The sequence below is a fragment of the Corvus kubaryi genome, unplaced genomic scaffold (assembly GCF_017639235.1).
Source record: "Corvus kubaryi isolate FWS band 111438036 unplaced genomic scaffold, C.kubaryi_AGA036_p1.0 37385, whole genome shotgun sequence".
NCBI lineage: Eukaryota > Metazoa > Chordata > Aves > Passeriformes > Corvidae > Corvus > Corvus kubaryi.
This window is the reverse complement of record NW_024581127.1, coordinates 3,373,851-3,395,132: the sequence shown is the minus strand read 5'-3', so window position 1 is coordinate 3,395,132 and position 21,282 is coordinate 3,373,851. Positions and strand designations below refer to the sequence as shown.

At 37.6% G+C, this 21,282-nt stretch overlaps 1 protein-coding gene across 3 annotated transcripts in view; it reads left to right on the top strand.

Annotated features, from left to right (window-relative positions):
• Window positions 1-21,282, top strand: part of NCOA2 (nuclear receptor coactivator 2) — a 180,071-nt gene that overhangs the window by 93,495 nt on the left and 65,294 nt on the right. For all 3 annotated transcript variants that reach the window (XM_042036497.1, XM_042036499.1, XM_042036498.1), the window contains 2 exons: window positions 9,784-9,885; window positions 10,783-10,955. In XM_042036497.1, coding sequence (XP_041892431.1) covers window positions 9,803-9,885; window positions 10,783-10,955 — 256 coding nt within the window. In that variant the 5' untranslated portion in view covers window positions 9,784-9,802. The remainder of the gene's footprint in view (window positions 1-9,783; window positions 9,886-10,782; window positions 10,956-21,282) is intronic.

Genomic DNA, 21,282 nt, shown 5'->3' with positions numbered 1-21,282 from the left:
ATGTGAAAGGTGGCATGCAACATAAGCATCTCTTGCTGAAGCTCTAGGCAAGCCTGGGTTGCACATCACATTGCACCTGAGTGTGCAGACATGCTAAGCTGGTCCTAGTGACCAGGAGGACCAACACCTCTCTAGCTGTGTGAAGTCATTGAAACTCAGATTGATAAATGACAGAACTCAAATTCAAATATGATAGGTTTAATATCTGTGTGTGTAGGTCCTGTAACTCTACATGTTACTTACTGTATACACCTTATGTGGAAACATGCTGTGTTTCTGTTTGGCTTGCCCTCTACTTTTTACTTTTTACCTATACAGAACCATGTTTCCTGAGCTTTTTATCAACAGAATATGTTTTATCTAATGTAAACAGACTGGTGTTGGACAGGCAGTTGAGTGAAATCCTAGTGTAGGCCACATTACAGAGATGTGTAAATGCCCCTGTTCACGTGATTGGTCGTATTTTTCTCATCGCTAAGATAGGTGTCTTGAAAATCACACCAAACTGTATAAGCTTTATGGTGTTGTAAGTAATGTATACGTATGTGTCAGTTATATTTATGAGATTAGAAAACATTCCTGGACTTGAGTTTTTCCACAGTGCCTTATGCTTGTGAGAGTTATTCCATTCTTTCCCTCTCTCTAGTCTGATTTTCTCCTTGCTCTTTGGTGGTTTCTGGGGAGGAAAGTTGGTGTGGGAATGTAAATGGACAAAACAGTTTTGAAACTGAGATTGGCAGAGAAGATTCAGTAGGAGTTAAAATATGCTTAACTCACTGTTCCAGAAGTATCATCAACTGGAAATGAAAGCTGTTTAAATACAAAGTTTCCTATAATATTATCCTTTTCTGTGTTGTTAGATTTGCTTCATTTATCAGCTATGCTATTCACAGAGTTCTATTTTAAATCACAGTAGATATGAAATACTAGGCTTCAAAATCAGTCACATAAGTTATTAATAATTGTGAACTATAAGAGAAAAATCTAGATTAAATAAACAACTCATGTGGGAATTTGGACTCCTTTTCCAGTGAAAATGCTTGCAGGCTTAATATTTTTTGCAGCCATAGTGTAATACTTATTAAATTCATCATAGAAGGCTAAATGGATTTAAAATAACTTCTGTTTTGTTTTGTTTTGTTTTTTTTAACTTAGCTACCTACCTAATACAAACGAAAGGATGTAAGAGTGACTGGCATATATACATGTATATGTACATTCTGGCATTGTATTTTGTTTTTTTAATTTGGTGTTTAAAGGGAAGCTTTAGTGATATTAACCTACATTTTTTTTGTCCTTGAGTATTAAGAAGCACAAACAGTTCTTAATAACTAGAGAAATAGAATCCCAGACCTGAAATTACAACACAGAGTCTTGAAGGTTTTTTTCAGTAGTACCACCTGCCTCCTCTTTGATGATGTTTTGATGAAAACAGATCTTTTCCTCTTTAAAAGTAGAGATTAGCAATCCTGTTGTGTATTAAGAAAAAAAAAAGGTACTTCCTTATTCTGATATTTTTTTGCTGTTGTTTTATTAGAGCCTGGTTTTTCTATTCCTGGGCATATTAGAGGTGCTGACGTAGCCTAATCCATAAGCAGCTGAGTGAGTGGCTCTGTTAAGAGCCTTAGCCTATGGGAATACAGAAGGTAGGAGCCATCCTACAGTGCTGGGGTCAGTCTGGAGAGGTTTTGGCAAAGTCTCAAGCAGAACTGGGGGTTTCTTAAACCTGTGGGTTTGAGTAGCTGAGAAAAACCTCTTTCTCCTTCAGGATGTAGGTGGATTTTACAGAAAGTCATATTAAATCCCAGTCTGTAACACTCAACATTAATGTTAGCCATTTATTTGATTGTTACAGCATGTGTTAAAGAGCTGCTGCTGCCCATTTGCAGCCTAATGTGTTTATTAGACGATCTTCCCAGTGGCATCTTGAAGTGTCTGTCAGGTAAAAAATTCATGAGCATTATTGGCTTTCAGGCTGCAAATGGAATATGTTGTCTTCTTACTGTCTAATACACCACACTAAAGCCATTACACAGGAGTAAGGGGAAAGATTGAGGAAGGAGCCTTCAGCTTAAAAATGTGAGTAGTAGGTGTTGGAGCCAGTTTTCAGTTCTTTTATACATGGGCTCAATGGCATTTCCAAGTAAATTATGTTTCTTTCCCTAGTTATAGTTCGTGGAGTTGAAGAATAAAGTAGAGTTTAGTAAATATTGCCATAAATCTTGTTTTAATGTTACCTGCAATAGACTGTCTTTAAAACAGAAAAAACAGAAAAGATAGAAAGGGCTACAGGTGCATGTCAGATTTTAGTACACATCCTTTAAAGGTGATTAGAGTCTTTCAGCTTGCTGCTATCACCTTCCTTGTAGAAACTCTGTTTCCTAATTTTGCTGTCTACTGTGTGGCTGTTGTAGGGTGCAGAAGTTTTAGACAGTTTCATCTATAGTAAAAGTGGTAGTGCTGTTTTGAGAAAAAAGCATACCCTTACATAAATTAGTTTATGTTTTTAATGCGAGATTACTATTGCCAACCAAGGTATTGGGCATCTTGCTTATTTTGACAAATTGGCATTGTTTTGTTTGGGGTTCCAGGTAGGACAGGTATACGTCAGGTATACCGTAAGTTGGTTGTTGAACATGTGGCTTGCTTACACCAGGGATTCAGGACGAGTGTTTAATATATCTCTAACTTTCTTTTCTGTCACACTTCTTAGTAGTGGATCTTTTGCTTCTATCTAATTTTACCAGACAATGCAATCTTTTTTTCCTTCTTCCTTTATTTCCCTTGATTTTCACCTCTTGTTTTTTTATTCATTTTCAAACCCTTATTCCTGTCTCACTGGATCTGTCGAAATACCTACGCCAAGCAAGTTTGTGTGCGAAAAGGCTGAGCCTCTCCAAATGCAGTGCAGCGCGTGGGGCGGGCAGGCTCAGCTCACTGCCTGGGACCCTGACAGGTGCTACAACAATGGATGTGCTGGGAGTCAAAGCAACCCTTCCTCCTGAACTGCTGTGGCTGACCAGGGAAAGGTCGACCTTAGGCTCCAGTAACCCACCCCCCCTCTGATCTAGTATCTTATCCTGCCTCTGACAGCGATTTCCTTTGGAGGCCTGGGAAAGTGGCTAGCAAGCATTGCCTTCTTCAAAAGGGTTGAAGATTGCAGTATGTATCAATATTAAATATTTTCCAATTCTGAAATGAAGCCAGTGCAAAAAGAGTTCATAAGCAGGAAAAAATGTGAAGAATCAGAACTGGCATGTGACTTCCAGCTTTCCTCTGGTTTCTACCAGAATTATTGTTACACAGAGTATATTTGTAATTTTGAAACTGAGATAGAAAGCTTTCTAGTCATGGCAACTTCACAGGAAAAAAGGATGAATTATAATGGCTGTATGTTTGAGTAAACAATTAACCACAGAATTATAAGCTGTTTTTTTCTCAAATTAGCTGTTAGAAAAAATTTTTTTCAAATTAGCTGTTAGAGAAAAAAAAATTCACTGACTTGCAGTATTTTTGGTCAGTAAACAGTATTTTTTCTGTTTGTTACTCAATAAAACACTGACTTCGGTAAATCTCTTTGATCTGTATCAGTTATATGTACAGTAGTTTCATGTGTTGGTGGGCTGGAAGGGTGGTAGTATAGTATTGCTACCTGATTGTCCACGATATGGTACTTTACCTTTTGTTTGCTACTTTTCAGGTTGAAATAGCAGCTTTGAAGGTGTAATCCTCATTTATTCTTTAACTGCATTTGTTAGGCTTATAATAAATCTGACAGTTTAACAGGCCTTGTTTGGAAGATGGCCTGCTCTGATAAGAGATAAAATGCACATTATCTTCTTCTACATTGACTCTGGATTAACTGAATTCACTGATGCTGAGGATCAGTGTTGGAAGGCTTACTCTGCATGCCATTTTCCTTCGTGGCATTTGAGGAGTTGAAGAGATGTAAAAATTCACACAAGTGATTTGTGCTAGATATTTTCCTGTCTCCTGCTTCATGGTGCCTCTGTTTTTCTTTCCCATTTGGAAGATGGATGTTTACTATTGCTTTATAATTAGGTGAAGTCTCTCTGTGTACTCCAACTTTAGCAGTTGCTGATAGAGGATGTAAAGGAGGATGTGCCGTTACGACAAGAGCAGAGACTATTGTTTTATTACTGATAACAACAAAAACAAACAAAAAAAAAGAAAAGAAAAGAGAATTTAGGCATATTTCAGGTTCTTTTGTTTCAGTCACCCAACATCTGGTAGAAACTGGTTAGGTGTCAATGAATTTAATTACTAATATCTACTATCCTAAAGCTTTTTAGTTTACCTTTTCAGTGTTTGTGATTTACAATTAACAATTGGAATAATTAGCCAGGTTTTTTTTACAAGTATTTTGAATGATTTGGCCCGTGGTAATGAAATGGAAACAGAAGGAAAATGTACTTCGGATCTTAAATATAAATAGGGAAAATGTGTTAAGTTACCTGGGATGCCTTGTTGGTATGGGTCATCAGTAGGAGAGTAAAATCAGATATTTTTAGTAATAATAATTCTGATTCTCTAATTATCTCCTTCCTTGTAGGAAAATGTTACAGTGAGTGTATTTATCTTTCCATTGCTCTATTGCTCATTTACACCCAGTGGAACTGAAGCTTGAGTAGCATCTTAGCCAGCATTAGAAGTTCAGCTCTTAGTTATTGTTGTAGTTTTGGTGTTTTGTTGGGGTCGGACACATGGAAAAAACATAACATGTATTGAGTAGAAAAATCTGGTACCACCACTGAAGGCAAAATACCAGTTCCACAGCGGGATGTTTGTTTTTTGGAGTGCAGTACAGCTCTCAAACAACTTACACAATGAAAAAGGGAGTGCCTGGTCTTGCATGACAAGTCATTCTGCAAGACATGCATTCAAGTTTAACTATGTAAGACAATTTCTTTTAAAATAAAATTGATTTAGTTCAGTATCTGACATATCATGATGCTGGTTTTTTCTTTATCAAGCATGTATCTTTCTCTCCTCAAAGCAGTGATTACTGCTGGTTTTGTTTTTGCTAATTCACAATTTGGTTAATCCTTTTTCTATACCTTGCTAAATAACCCTTAACATTTTCTTGATTTTTGTATTTTTGTGTGGTAGAGCTGATAGTACATTTCCACTACTTGTAACACATTGAATGGATCAAATGCTTTAATTTCTTTATCTTTCTTCTTTCTGAAAATTCCTGAAGAGATGTATAAAAAAGATCAGGAGCAGGATGAATGCTGCTTTCTAATCTAAGGTAGTTCCCTCAAGGGGAAGTTTACTGGAGTAAAACTTCAAGTCTCTGACTTGTCATTCTACTCATAGTGTCTTTAGTTTTGAATTGTCATGTTTCCTGGAAAAATTCCGACTTCAAATGTGGGATTTCTGTTTTCTGATCGGAGAAGTTATATGAATGGTTCAGGAACCTGGGAATATCTAGAAGTGCTTTAAAAATTCTTAAATTATCTTGTCAAAATATTGAATGATATGAATTATCATTCAATATGTTATATGTGTTAAGAATATTTGTGTAGTATAAAACTGTTGGTAATAATTAATAACCAAGACATTTTGATACAGATAAATTAATATGTATGAAGTTAAGGCAGAAGCCAAAAAGCATTATATGCAATTTAGCTGCTTCAACCCACAGATGTTTATTTCTGTGTCTAAAATTTATCTATCAATTCAATCAAAATTCGTGACATTTTCTATTTCTTGCTTGGAAATTTCCTAGGGTCCTGCTCCTTGGTACTATGTGTGCTCAGAGGTACTTTCTTCAGAAAAATGGGGTTTTAGTTTCTTGCTTGAGCCACATTAATTTTGTGGAGGTACCTAAACCCTCTAGAGTTCTTCATCTAGTGCTATGCATTGGTCTTGATTGTGAATTAGCTCATGGAAAAATACGTGAAACAGCTGCTTTCTTTTTAAAAGACATGAGGAAGCTGGGAGAGTGCTCACCTCTTTGACTTGTTGGAGTCATTGCTGAGAAATGGGAGATGGAGCTTTGCTAGCCTCCTCAGCCTGAGGGAGTTAAACCTCAATCTCTGTGTCTTCAGACAGTGTTTGAACTACTTACTCGTGAGTTTAGTGGTATAGACCACACACCTAAAGACTCCTTCTGCACTGCATGAGTTAATCAGCCTTGCCCTCTTTGCTTCATAAACATTCAGTTTTGGCAGGCAGATGGCCTAGCACCCAGGAGGCTGCCCTGCATGGTGGGAAATACAGGCCTGGGAGCCCTCTCTGAAGAGGAAACTGTATCTCCACCACCCAGTTTCTAGCTGTTTTAGTTGATAGCTTACAGAAGAGTCTATTCACACCTTCTAAAAGCTGATTCCTCCTCATTTCTCCTAACTAAGGAATGGATTTTGGTTTCTGAATTCCAAAAGAATACCAGAACTTTTAACTAATCCAGTTAGTCCCTAAATCCCTAGGGAGACAGGGTTTGGAAGCATATCCTTTTGATTTTAGTACTGTGTGCTAGATACAGATGAGTGACTTTCATTTTAGCCTTTGGGATTTTTTAGATTGCTTCAATATCATCTGTCCAGCTCTCCACTTTCCGAGACACCTAACTCTGGATTTTACATCCTGCTCTGGAGCACAGTCACATACAACACAAAGAAATGGCCTATAAAAATCTTTGAGGTATAGAACATGCTTTTTAATTAAGACAGAAGGGAGAACAGAAAGCAAACATGGTAGTAGGTGGTAGATTTCCAGAAATAAATTATGATGAGTGAAAAAGAAATGGGTAACTTATTCTAAGAATAAACTGATAATGCTGCTGAGAAAAAGATGTAATAGCCTGTAAGTGCAAACAAAATAAAATGTGTACATACATTATTTGTTTCAAACTGTTTGCTGTGTTTAATAAGGAGCAAGACAGTGCTAGTTTTGTAATTACGATACTGCTTTTGTTCCCCTTAATACAGAAGGATAAAGTTTAGAGTTTATTGTTGGAGATGATGTGTCCTTCAAAGGCTGATACTGTGGACTTAGTGGGATTTCCACAGAATAGCATCACTGTGAATGCAAGAATTGATTTATGCATTGGAGGAGCTACAGGTGAAACTTTGGCTCCCACAAAAATAAAACTTCCATTTGAAGTAGGTCTGAGAGAGTAGATGGGAAAGCTGTCAGTAACAGCTTCTGTATGCTTTCTTGAGGAGGAAGGGGTTTTGGAGGGTGGTGCCCACCCTAAATGCTTACCTTCTTACTTCTTGGGAGGCAAGGGGAGTGAGAAGATGACAGCTGAAAGTTTGACAGGTATTTGTGAATTGTTATGCTTTTCTCAAGAAAAATAGTTAGCTGACTTACATTTCTCAGGTTTTACTTAGGAAGCATAGGAAATGAAGGGATTCCCCAGCTTAACTGTTCTTCTGAACTTTAGGTCACCATCTGAGTCTGGATCAGAGATCAGATCTTGGGAATGCACAGCTTTCATCATGCTGATGATTTTTTTCTCACCTTGGTCAGTGAAAAGTTTAGTCACTGAAACAGAGCTGCAAGGCCAGTTCCAGCTTTCCACTGACAAAGACATGTTCTCTTTAAATATTGTCAGTTTCCTTAATAGTATCTTACACCTTCCTTGGAGCTCTTACTTGTGATACTTGTGATACTTGTGAAATTGTATATTTTCAAGGAAGTGCTTAGCTCCTAATCTATGAGTGTATATGCTACTCCTGTACTCGGATAAATTAGGATGTGTATGTCTGCTGGGACTGGAGAAGACAGACAGTTGTTAAGGAGCAGTCGGTGTCACAGACCACACTGGAGACTGCCGTAGGTGTCTCATGCTCTGCAACGAGGTTGGCACTGGTGTGGCTCTGCCATTGCCCTGATGAGGTCACTGGGAGCTCTGCAGCAAGTACAGCATGGTGGAGGCTGTGATGGTACATCTTCTCCTTGTGTCTGCTCCGCCACAGAACCACAGCCTTCTTGCTGTGCTTACAGTGGGTTCTTCTCAAAATAATAGCAGCATGGATATATATGTAGATATGCATATGCATGTATAGACTCAGTAGAGAAAAAGGTATTTTTCAAACACAATCTGATACCATTCATGTCAAAGACCAGATGGAAGCGATATGTACAGGCATGATACAGTCTTTCTCATGGAACTTTACCCATATCTAGAAAAAGGAGAAGGACACCACTCTCTGTGCAGACTGGTTAAAAAAATACTGAGATCAGCTCAGCTGGTCAGAGCATGGAGTTATTCACACCAAGGTTGTGGGTTCGATCCTGGTATGGGCCATTCACTTAAGAGTTGGACTCAGTGATCCATGTGGGTCCTTTCCACCTCAGAATGTTCTGTGAAAAAAATATTTTTGGTAAAATGAAATTATTTTTATTTTTTATTTTGGGAAATGTTAGGTGGCGGTCACTTATGAATCTGAGATGGCTCCAACTCATCATTTGCTTGCTCAGGTTTCAGTGAGTAGCCTTTCTCAGCATTAACTGCTTGGACCTTAGTCTTTGGGCTGTTTCTGCCAATATCTGCAATAGCTTCACTCAGTTGGCTCATTGGGAAAACTTTGATTTCCAGTGTGAACATCTGATTACCAACCCATAGGCTGGCTTCTAGATCTTAAAAAATACCAAAAAGAAAAAGGGAAGGGGACTTTAACCCCCAGCAGTTCCCTTACTAGGTTCAGTGCATGGCTGACCAGGCCAGCAGAGGGAAGGGAACTGGTGGAACAGAAATGAAGGGCTTGAAGGAGGTGGTGAACTCCCTTGTTTCCACTTTATGCCAAAGTGAAGTAGTCATACAATTACAGACTTCAGACCTTATTTTAGTAGGGTATGAATCACCTCCTGGATACACTCACCTCCTTCGTGGCCCTCATTTCTGCTAATCCCAAACAATACAGGAGCTCTCTGAAATGTCTAGCAATACCTCTCTGCTATCATCCTCACAAAACTGGCAGCAAGTAGGCAGATGGTGAGCTGGGACTGCCCCATCTTGCATGAATTTTTGATAATTTACATTATCTCCTTATGTCCTTCGGTGATTTCTGCCTCCAGAATATTGGTACTTGAGGAATATGTAATCTGGAGCAGGCAATTTTTGTGTTCAGGCTTCTACAGGGCGCAGGGAAACCAACAGCCAGGAGCAGGGCAGGATTTCCATAGGCTGTCTATTGCACAAATTATAAGCTTGTGTTGTTTTACTACGTTAGCTTGACAAGTTATTCTCCTTATGAGGTATATTATATGTACAAAATATTTATCAGTTCCTCAGCGATTTCTAGTGCTGACAAATGTTCTGTTTCTACAACTTTGTACATGTACTTTTGCAGGGATTATTTTCTGATTTTTAACTAAGGCTGCATGTGATACCTTTTCACGTAGCTGGGACACATGTTTTATTTTATGTATTTCAGTTCTGTTGTATTTTCCTTGTTGTGTGGCACTATGGCTTTTCCTTTGTCCTTCCTCATTCGATCTTGCAAATTTGCTGTGAAAATTCAGCAATCCAGGCACAAAATGTACTTATCTGTTCTTACATAACTGGTAACAATCAAAGAGATGATAACGTTTTACTTGCACACCACAAATCTTCTTCCGAAGGAGTTCTGTGTAGCATTTTGTGGGGTCATAAACACGGTGTTTGTATTGGTGCCTTTCAAACAAACTCTATTTCAAATGATAGATTTGCCAAGTAAAATCTGAGTTGAGCATGGAATGAGAAATTTGGAAAATGAACAGAGAACTCAAACTTTTCCATCATAACCCTTTCTTGCACTTTCTTCCTTTTAGTTGCTGATATGTGTTCAAGATGAGTGGAATGGGAGAAAATACCTCTGACCCATCCAGAGCAGAGTCAAGAAAGCGCAAGGATCCCGATCAGGTTGGACCCAGGTTAGACCATTTACTTCTGGAAATACTAAGAGAGAATGAGTTAAAAAAATGTTACATGTGCATCTGTTTTTCAGTTAGAAGATGACAAATAACATTCTTGCAAAGAGAAGTCAGTGCCAAACTACTTTATTACAGTAATTCTGTGTTGTTGAGGGTTTGGGATGGGGATGAGAACTATTCTCTTTTATTATTATTTGTTTGTTTATTTTGAATCCAGTGTTGTACCAAAATGCAGAATTTTGGTGACAATTTAGGAGAAATGTAAAAATCTTTTTTGGCTATTCACTGCAAAAAGTCTTCAGTCACTCATTTTGGCAATCTGACTTTTTTTTTTACCACCTCTGTTGTACATTATAATCTAGGTCTTGAAAAATAATTTCCAGCTTTACAGCAGTTATGTTACCAACACAAATACATTTTAAAGCATAACCACTCATTCATCATCTTTTCTTAAGACTGTCATAAATTCAAAAGGAGGCAGGGAGTATGGATTACTCAGTTTAACTATTTAAGCTGTTTTATTTTCTCATACACAATCACTATATAATACTCTTTGGATTCTCAATGCCATGTGGGAGGGATAGTTGTAAATATTCAAATCCCACCCCACCCCACCAAAATAATCTTGTGTTTTCAATTTCTAATCCCAAGCTTCTTCTGAAACAAAAACATGACTGCTGGGAAAAAAAAAATGTAATATCTTTTATAATGCTCCTTTCCTTGTTCCAGAGGAAACCTTTCTGCTTGAAAAACTTGTAAGTTATATTTTGGTAGTGAGAGAGGGCAGTTCTCTGTTTTTGTTAAACTGCTGTCAAACCTTTTGAAATAATCTTTGAGCTGGCCAGAAGGCAAGTAAACTGACATTAAAGACAGCATTTTTATTAATTCCTCTTTCAGCCCTAAAAGAAGCACTGAGAAACGCAATCGTGAGCAAGAGAATAAATACATAGAAGAACTTGCAGAGCTGATTTTTGCTAATTTTAATGATATTGACAACTTTAACTTTAAACCTGACAAATGTGCAATCTTGAAAGAAACTGTGAAGCAAATTCGTCAGATAAAAGAACAAGGTAAGAAGACTAATGAATTGACTTGGAATATTTTGTGTTGATTGTTATTTTATTTTTGGCTAACCTGATAGTCTCTTCAACTTTTCTTTCACAAAATTCTCATGTTTTTCATTAATCAGTAATGAAAAATGCTGTAAAGTCATGTGAATAGAGTGTGGTAGGTATCATACTCAGTATTTTTAAAATAAGCGTCACTGAAAATTGCTTAGAGAGAGAGAAAATCGATCAGTGTGATGTGTGTATCTAATGGAACTGAAATTACTTGCGCTTTCAGAAAAGTTAAACTAGCAGATGGCTTTGGGAAAAAAACCACATACTCTTACATGGATGATGAATCCATGCAAAAGAGAAATAATCCAGGAGAGTGGGGTATGTAAGTGTTCTGCATACCCGTTTTGCTTTCTTTTGTTGGTATGAATAGATATTGTGGACTAAATTATCTGCGTCCTTTAAATGATGACATCATATCCTCAACTACAATAGATTTGAAACTATTCTAATCTCTAGATAGGGTCCTGTTATAAATGTAAACCACAGAACGTGACAGTTTTCTTCCTGTTCTTTGTCTAGAAGATTAGTTTTGTATTTCTTTTCTTTTGATATATTTCCTATTCAAAGAGAAAACACAAATCTTTCAGAAACTTTAAATTTTTGGATGTGGGATTGTGGCACAGGTCTGTCTAGGCTGGCACACTGCAGGTGTTTGGGGCAGATTCAAATTCTTAAAGTAGGTGCATATAATTTTTCTTTCAACATAGAAGATTTATATGTCTTTGTAAGCTGTGTTTACAGTGATTCCTTTGATTTTCAAATACTTTAAGCATCTTTCACTTTTTCACTATTCTGTGATATCTGTGGGAAAATAATTCTTCCTTTTCCATACTGTGTGTGTAAAATTATGAAAGTGGAGATTGCATGTTTCATAATTCAGATACGTATTTATTTCTAAAACAAGTGTATAAGTAAATCTACAGTTTTAGACATTGGTCTATTCAAAGCTAAATGGGAAGTGGAAAGAGTCAGATTGTGTCAGCTGCCTCCAAAGTGGCTCTAACTGATTAATCTTAGGGAGCGTTTCTATTTCTCAGCTTGTTCTCTTCTTGTTAGGTTGCTATGATTTTTAAAGTGGATATTCTAGTGATGGTGCCATGGCCCATATTAGAAGTATACTTGTTAACCTGACACAGTGTCCATCATTGTTTTGCACCTTGCTGGCTTTTGAGATACTCTTTTTCCCTTATTGTCTTCATCCTTTTCTCAAAATGGTTTTTAGGTTTGGTTCTGTTTTTGTTTTTTTTTTTGCTGTCACCAAGCAACACATACTCCTTATCTTCATCTGAGAAAAGGAAAAGGACAAAAAACTTGTGTTTTCCTGGGAAGTGGGTGCACAAAGTAAAATCTGCTAGTCCACTTTGGTAATTCTGTCAGCAGTTCTAGAAAATCTAGTCTGAAAATCTGGCTCTAACTCATGGTAACTTTGTCAAATCCAGGTTTTTATTGTTCAGGACCATTATCACAAAAATATTTTTCATATTGTTATAAAATAATCACCCTCACCAGACCAAGTTATGTGTCATCATGGGCCAGAATTGTGCCAAAGATGAATGTGCAGTTAGTTTTTTAAAGTCATAAAGTCTTATTGCAAAAACAACTGAATATACACTTCTAAAGACAGACTAAACTGCTGTGAGCACTGTTTATTTCAACAAGTAGAAGTAGTTTGCAACCCTTGAGCAATAAAGACACTAAATTGCTCTTTTTGATGTTGATTTGTTGCACAAGGTTCTTCAGTTGAGGACAATTAGATGTTCTGGTAACTGGGTGTTCACATAAAATTCACAGCTGGTACAGACTGACTTTAAGCCTCTGTAAGGGACACTGCAAAACACTGAGACCTTCAAGGTGGTCATTAACAGCATCTCAGGGTCTAGACATACGATCAGAATATTTGCAGTTATTTCTTTGAACTGATTAAAGGTTTGATACCTATTTACACATAGAAGATACTTCTGTTTGTTGTGATAGCAAATTTAAAAGGCTTTTCCTTTTAAGAAAAATTCAAATGACTGCATACTCTGAAATGCAATATTGTTTTGGAACAGGCATTTCCATTAACGAATATATCTCCCATATAGTAAATGTCCAAATTGCACAAACAGTACAGTATACCTGTACTTCTGTTGAGTGCCACAAAAACCCTGACATAAACAATGCAAACAGGTTGAAGACCTAATGAAGCTATTACTATTGCTCTCTCATGTTTTATATGTAGTTTATCACCTCACATTGGGAATCCTGCACTTAAACATGCTCGTTATTTAAATGCATTAACTTTTAGGTCGTTCCAGATCTTTCTGATTGCTTTTCCACTGTCAAGACCTGTTAGAACACCTTGACAACAGTCAAAAACTTGCATTATCTATTGCTAAAACAACAGTCATTAAAATAACACTATACTTGCATGAAGTGCCATGAGATTCAGGTTAAAAATAAGATTTTATTACAGTTGTTCTGTTTATTTTTAGTATTATGCAGAATACTTGTAGGAGAAAACTTAATGAACATCCTGAAACTCTTCAGTGATTCTACACTGACATGGTCAAATTAAGATGGCTCAGTGGTCACACAGTGGGTTGGCTCGGCATTTCTTCCAAGGCTGATGAGATTAAATCAGTGAGAACTTAATTTACAGTTTTATTATTTAGAAGTTTTAGTAAAGAGGTTTTTTCTTTGAAATAAATACTAAAATTTTGAATTGCACATGAAGGTCTAATTACTTACAAAAGCACAGTCAATTATAACGATCTTGTAAAGCCACTGAAAGCAACAAGTGTTATAGCTGCTACTGAGATTTGTCAAGGAAACTTTTTTGTAGGTTCTAGGAATGAGAACAAGGAAGGCTGAAATGCAGATTGGCATTTGTTTCCCATGTCAAGCTAGCTGGGCTGGTAGCTGAAAAAAGTAGTAGATCTGTTGCTTTAATAATACTATATAATTTAGTATAATGTTATCCTGATCTATTTTATATGCAAATATATACTTGGAATAGTTTATCTATTATCTTTATATCATTTCTCACAGTATATACTTCAAAGATTCCTAAGTTGTGGTATGTTAGAGATTCAGTTTATTACAATTTGAAGGCAAGTTATAAATGTATGTGTAAAACTGAATTCATTAAAAGAATTAAAGACATTTGGAAGATGTAATCATTGCATGCAGTTTTAATCTGGGTTTTGAAATGGTTTTAGTACTTGGGAAAGTGATGACAAGTTACTTTACAAAAGCTTAATTTTCTACTGAGGATTTTTATCATATTATCTTACAATGATTGAGTAGAGATTTTGTGAATGTCCAGAAGAGATGAAAAATTGTGATTTTAGCATGAAGTTGTATTCATGTAAATCTTAAGTGGATGTTCCTACTGAGGATTCAGGACTTGTGTTTCAAGCATTTTGAAAACATTCATTCAGTTTTTTATTTATAACATAAAAGTAATTTGGAATGGTGGTGTTACCTGGTCATTGAAGTGTAAGCTCTCCTGCTGCTTGCAGTCCATGTTAAGTTTCTTGGAAAGAGTAGTGGTCGTATATGTGGCAGATGTGTTCATAATGTACACAGATGTGTACAAGCAAGTCAGTTCTGAGTTGCATGTGCTTAATTTAAAAGGCTTGTGTTAGGCAAGTGTAAAGACCATTGGGAATAAATGTTCCTTTATATGCCAGACAGCCAAGGAGCTATAAAGCCATTTGATGGTACTTAAGAAATATGCTCAATAAAACAGTGTCTGATTGATTTTAGGATCCTACCTTATTTTAAGAAGCAGCTTCAGCACTTAAGACATTAATTTCTGTCGTATAAGTACTGCTGAAAATGTTTTCTCATATCTGAAGACAACAAAATTCTGGCAGCAAATAAAGAAATCTGAATTTTCTTCTTCCTTAGTTGAAAATCAATTGAACTGTTTCACATCAATCCCATTTGATTTTATTCCAACAGTAGTCCTTTTCCTTCACTCTTGTCACCAGTCTGACTCCCCTCATTATGGTAGTGGGTTTTTTCTCCTTATTTTTTTGATTGCTTTGTCTCTCTTTTGCTGGGTTTTATTTCAGGGTTTTGTGGGGGGGTTTTGTTTTTTTGGTTTTTTTCTTCTTCTTTAGAGTATAAAGCAGGTTATAAAAATTAAACCCTTGCCCTTAGTTTGCAGCTCTTTTTATCTATCATGTTGGCCCCAGTCTCAGCAGATAAATAACTTGTCTTTTAAAGCAGAGAGTATTTGTCACATTTCACTGTTTGAACAACTCCTCCTTCAGACTTTGAAACTTCCTTTTCTTCATTATCTAGTTGTGCTTTTAGCCTCCTGTCTGAATATCAGCAATGCAGTTGGTACAGAGGATACTGAAGATCACCTTAAGCTTCTTCAGCAGTTTGTCCAGCTAAGTCTCTTCTGACTTCTTTGGTTGGAGTGCTGAGGAATGTGTCTTGACATAAGTACAAGACATGGATTTGGGTTTTTTTCAAGTCTCCTGAGTTCCTTTTATTAAACTCCAGGTCTCCATCTCTTATTTCTCTCCTTCTATTCTCCAAGGCTTTCTGTTTTCTGTAGCCTTTTTTTAAGATGGCGTCCACCTGTCCTACTTAGGTTCACATGCAGTTGGATATAATCTACTGTGGTAAAGTATCCTCCAAGTAAAAAAATATTTTATATCACTTCCATTTTCCTGCAGAGTCCAGTTTTCATGTGTTACCAGTTTGTGAAGAGGTTTTGTGTTCTGTAGATCAGCTTTTCAGTGGTTCAGGAGGGGATATTGGGGTGGCAATTGTCAGTCTAGCTGTTAATGTACACTTCTGAGTTCACAGATCTTGTTTTTGGAATAGTCTTAAAAGACAGACCTTGGACAGAATAAATCACCATGTAGTGTTGGGAGAGGGAGAAGTGCTTGATGAAGAGAGACATGCATGGAAACCTGTATGAACTTTAAAAGAAGGCTTGTTGTTAATCATATTTATCTTCTTTTTCTGGTTTCACATTCGATAGCAAAACCAGTTTTTGCTTCCCTGTAGCAGTACTATGTAATCACAGGGGCACTCCAGCAGATAGTCTATTGTTGCCTCCAGCACCAGTATGCAAGTAAAATCACTTGCTAAAAGAAAACAGCATGGTCTTAACACTGTAATGAGGTGTTGCTTTGGCTGCTGCTACTTTGAATTTATCAGATCTGAATTTAGATTCATATTTCACAAGGTATTTAAGCAACTGCCTAACTTTAAGCAGATGAGTAATCCCTGTTAAGTCAGTGGAACTACTTAAAGATTTAATGTTATGTGCATAAATATCTTGCAAAATCAGGATATTAAGGCAAGAGAGCATATGCAGACTTGTTTTTTGTTTGTTGGTTTTTGTTTTGCAAATATTTTACTGGGTCAATTTTGCTGTAATTATATTTTAATATTAATAATATTTGAGATGGGATATTCAAATTTTATGCCAAATTTTGATTTTTTTTCTTTCTGAAGGAATTATACATGGGTATCACTGTTTGTATATACTGTATTTTCAGTCTGATAGGATTTTAAGACTGAATTAAGTGTCACAGGAATTTGTGCTTGAAGTCAAGGAATTTATGCAGAGCATTTACCAAAAAAATAAAAATCTATTACTGAATTTGCTTTGCTGTCTCCCCTACCTACAGCTGAGAGTGATGTACTGAAAGTGTCTTTAATCTTCCTCTGTACATTGTAAAGTTTTCTGGCTAAATACTCAGTTTATGTTGACTTTACTACTTGCATGACTCCAGAGAACTACTGAGTCACTGAAGAATTTAAACTGATTTTAGGTAATAATGCAGACCAGCAGTTTCTTTTCTGGGTCTGATGTAAAGTAGTCATTGGCCAGCAGACCCATCAAGTGGGAAACTTTCTGGGGGTTTCTTATTTTACTGGAGTTGTGTGTCATGCAGAATACTTGACTTAGACCTTATCTACACGTTAGTTAAGGCATTTTAACTATACTAATATTTTCCTGTGGACACAGTGTTATAATGTAATTATTATTACTTAGTAAATAAGTAGCTGAGGACACTTTGTGATATATAACTTGTCCACACTGGGATTGAACTATTAAGAGAGTGGGATTGTTCAGCATGGAGTAGAGAAGGCTCTGAAGAGACCTTATTGCAGCCTTTCAATACAGAAAGGGGACTTAAAGGAAAGAAGAGAGAGACTTCTTACTGAAGCCTATAGTGCCAGAACAAGAGGCAGTGGTTTAAGCTGAAAGAGGACAGATTTAGATTGGATATAAGGAAGAAGTTTTTTATTGTGAATGCAATGAAGTACTGGAGCAGGTTGCCCAGAGAAGCTGTGGATACACCACCCCTAGAAGTGTTTAAAGCTGGATGGGATGGGCCTTTGAGCAACCTGGTCTAGTGAAAGATGTCCTGGAGGGGTTTTCAGCCACTGGGAGCTGGCAGAAGGGGGTTCTACCCCTCGCGTGCCGACACAAAGAAGCCCGGAGGTCAACGCTGAAACCCCTCTGGAAGGTGGCACTCAGTGCCCAACACACAGTGAAAAAGGGGCAGAGCTCCTCACCCAAAAGGGGCTGTATCTTTCTGTTGTTGTTTTGCAGGCCCGCAGGCGAAGGCAAAGAAGTAAAGAGAGGGGACTCTCCGTACGTGTTCCACACAGGTTTATTCCTCTGACATGACACAGATGAAGAGGCCAATTGCTGGGAGGGTCCAGGGATCTTATACTGGGTACGGAATAGGTGGGGAAAGGGATCTCAGCCAATGGGATAGAGACAAGCAGGTGGGATTGACAGGAAGGGAACCAATGGGAACAACACATAGGAGGGACTCAGGGAAGGATCCAATGGGGCGTCGAGGAACAAGGAACTTTCTAGAACTAATAGATATTAAAGAAAGAAAATGAATATACATAACTTCATATGTAAAACAAGGCGACAAAATATTAACCAATCTGGGGAAAATATGCAAAAGACAAAACAAGGTAATCATGGGTTCTCACCATGACTGCAAGTTACATGCTAAACTCGGGTTGCTGACCACCACAGCTGTTTGTCTGAGGTCTCTTCAGGACAAAGAGTAGCTGCAGCGTCTTGCACTGCTACAATGTCCCTGCCCATGGCAGGAGGGGTGGACTAAGTGGTCTTTAAAGCTCTCATCCAACCCAAGCTAGTCAGTGATTCTACGATTCCCTTGCTTCAAGAAAACAGATAGTAATAATCATCAAGTGTGCAGGCTGCAAACTAACCTGTGAAAAATAAGTCAGCTGTTGAAAAGCCCTGGTTTCACCATCCCTGCCCTCCTCCTGATCATGAGTTTCCATGACCTCCCTTACTGTGACAGTAGCATTTGTGCAGCTGTGTGATGAGCCTGAGCAGTGCTTTTGAGTTGGCCTGTTGGAGAGAGGATCTGTCTCTCCATGGGTCCTTGGTGGGGCCCCACTCCCGCTCAGGTCCAAGTGTGCCGGCAAAGACAGATCCTCTCCCACAAGACAGCTATCTTGGCATTGTTGGGCGTTACAGGGTGTCACATGAGGGCTTAACAAGACGTTCCTCTTAACCATGGGATTCAACTTAATCAGTGATGGATACTTCCATGCCAGAGATAAGTTGCTTGAAGTTTTAGACAGAAAAACTAAGCTTTGACTTCAAGTTATAGGTCAAAGTTAAGGAGAAATTAAATGTTACTCTTAGCTGTTGAGGTACTGGTCTTTTTCAGGTAGAAATAGTCATTACTGGCAGATGCTACAGGAAAACTTTCTTGTTTGTTTTTGCATCCTACTTATATTTGCTCTTCTTTGATCTTTGTTTTCTTTCATAACTTCTAAATGACCAAGAGAAAAAAAAATTCAAACTAGCAGAGTGTGGCTGTTTATATTGTATAGCTGCAAAGATGATTGCAATGTCAGAGGTTGTGATCAGTAACATCAGTGCTGGGGAATGCTATAAAGGACTGAGCTGCTTCTCCTATATTTAACCTTCTTTGGGGGGTATGTGTCAAGTGTTCCTTCTTTGTTCTTTACAGGAATATCTTCATTAAAGTTTTTGTTTAGTTACTTTAATATGTAATGGTCTATGTACTTCTGGGATGGTAGTAAAAATGTCTTGCATAAGAGACATGGAGACATCTCTTCCTGAAATTTTGGGTTTTAGAGGCTGCCTCTTTGGTAAGGGTATTGTTCTCAGACTGCATTTAAATTGTCACTGGGTGCTTTAAACTTCAAAACTTCACAGGTTTATTCAGGGTTTCTTTTGCAGTTTATCATGTAATCTCTTATGAACTGTAAATATCATAAATTCCTTTAGCATTTTATTTGAGGGGAAAATAAAATACAGAAATATAGACTGACATCCATCCCTTCACAGTATGAACTAAGCTTTTGAGTCTAGTGTTTCTCACCGGCTGTTCTGTTTTTAGAGGTGTCTGGTCAGAAACAAAGGCTGAGTTTAGGCGCTAAAAAAAAATGCTGAGCTTAGGTGTTAAAGAACAAATTGGGGCCTTCTGACTTGAGTCTTAATGATAGTGTTTGTAGTCCCTTGTTGCTGGATGGTTGCAGTGTAAAAGGTGCTGACTGTAGAACACCAGATCTTTCTGTGTGCTTTAGATTAGTGAATGCAATGTCTTAATCTCAGCAGCACATAAAGCAAGTAAATGAAGGAGACTTCATGTTACCTTGGCTCTCTGTCTGCAGCTTAATTTATGGAATAGCAAATTAATTCACTGTGAATAGTGGTGATACTTCAGTCAAAAAAGGATCATCTATTTTAAGGAATCTAGCTTTTGTTACTCAGCTTTTATGTTTTATTTTTAAAGACTGCAGCTTGAAAAGCAATAATATAATATTTACTCACAATAGGGTGCAATGCCTTTCATACCACATTTGAATCCTGGAAACCTGTGAATTCACAGCACACTGAAGAAGCATTGATCAAAGGCTGCTCTGTGTTCAAACTAGAACCACAATAATTGCATCTCTTCTAAGTCATGCATTTTGTTATTGCTGTAAAAGATTCTGTGTATGGACAGTTAGTTAGAAATAGGGGTCCTTGAATGAGGAATCACCAAGGATATGAAAAACAATAAGTCAGCTATTACTCTTTCAGCTTTCCGTTTCTTTTATGAAAACCCACAGTGGGCAACTGGGGGAAAATCACAGACTGAAGACTGAAGGATGACATGGCAAGTGATCAGTTGCTTGCTCTGTCGTGAACACTGTTGAGCTAATAGTGAATGCCCTCAGACAAACAACTAGAGAGTCAATACATACATGCCTTCTGTTTCCTTTCATCATTACAGGGTGTTGGCACATCTCTGTGTATTTCACAAGACAAGGGGTACTCTTAATACATTTGCTACACACTTAAACACACTCATACTCTCTTTCCCTTCTTTAACTTGCAAAAGTTCAGAGCAAATGTCAGAAAGAGGAGACAGAGAAGTCCATAAATTTAAGTTCTGCTAAAGTGGATAACTCCATAAACCATAAATCCATAAAGTAGGTACTCCATAATTGGAGATGCTTCAGATATCCCCATGTTATCTGAATAAGTATCCTCATGCCCCTTCGGATGAAGCAGCCATGTTGTATCTCCCTTCACTGAGGCCCAAGTCACCTCAGAGCTGAAATGTGTGTCCCTGCACCTTGCTTTGCTCACTGGCACAAAACAAAATGGAGCTCCATGGTGTACCTGCCACACAGGACTACAGCACACAAAGGCAGGATACAGCCTAACAGCTGGAATTTGTGACCAACTCATATGGAAGGTGCAGATTGTTAATGGAAAGTTGACTGAAATCTGGAGCAGCTTAATGAAGAAATTGGTAGGTTCTGTCAGCCCTCCCAAAGAAGTCTGAATGTTCTTCAGAATATTCAGCAGAAGTTCTTGTCATGATGCAGGAGTTGGTGAAACATTTGGGGATGTGTAACAGAGAGCTGGCAAGACAGTTAGAACGGTTCCTTGTCATCTTGACATGTGTGATCATGAAGAGCACTAGCCTTATACTGGTACTTTTTCTCCTGAGGCACAATTTCCTAGAAAGACTTGGAGCAACCTGCAATTCCCATGATTCTTCTGATGGAGATGTCATCCAGAGACAAATTAGGTGTACGCCTATATTCAACACTGAAGAGGAAGTGTGTTTAAATATAACATTTAATCTACTTGGAAATGAAAAAAAAAAAAAAAAAGAAGAAGAGGAAGAGATATCAAGGTTGTAATGTCTAAATATAGGCTGGAAAATTTAGAGGGACCCTCATTTAGGTTTTTCTTGGTTTGTTTGTCTTGATGTTTGGTGGAAAAATATCA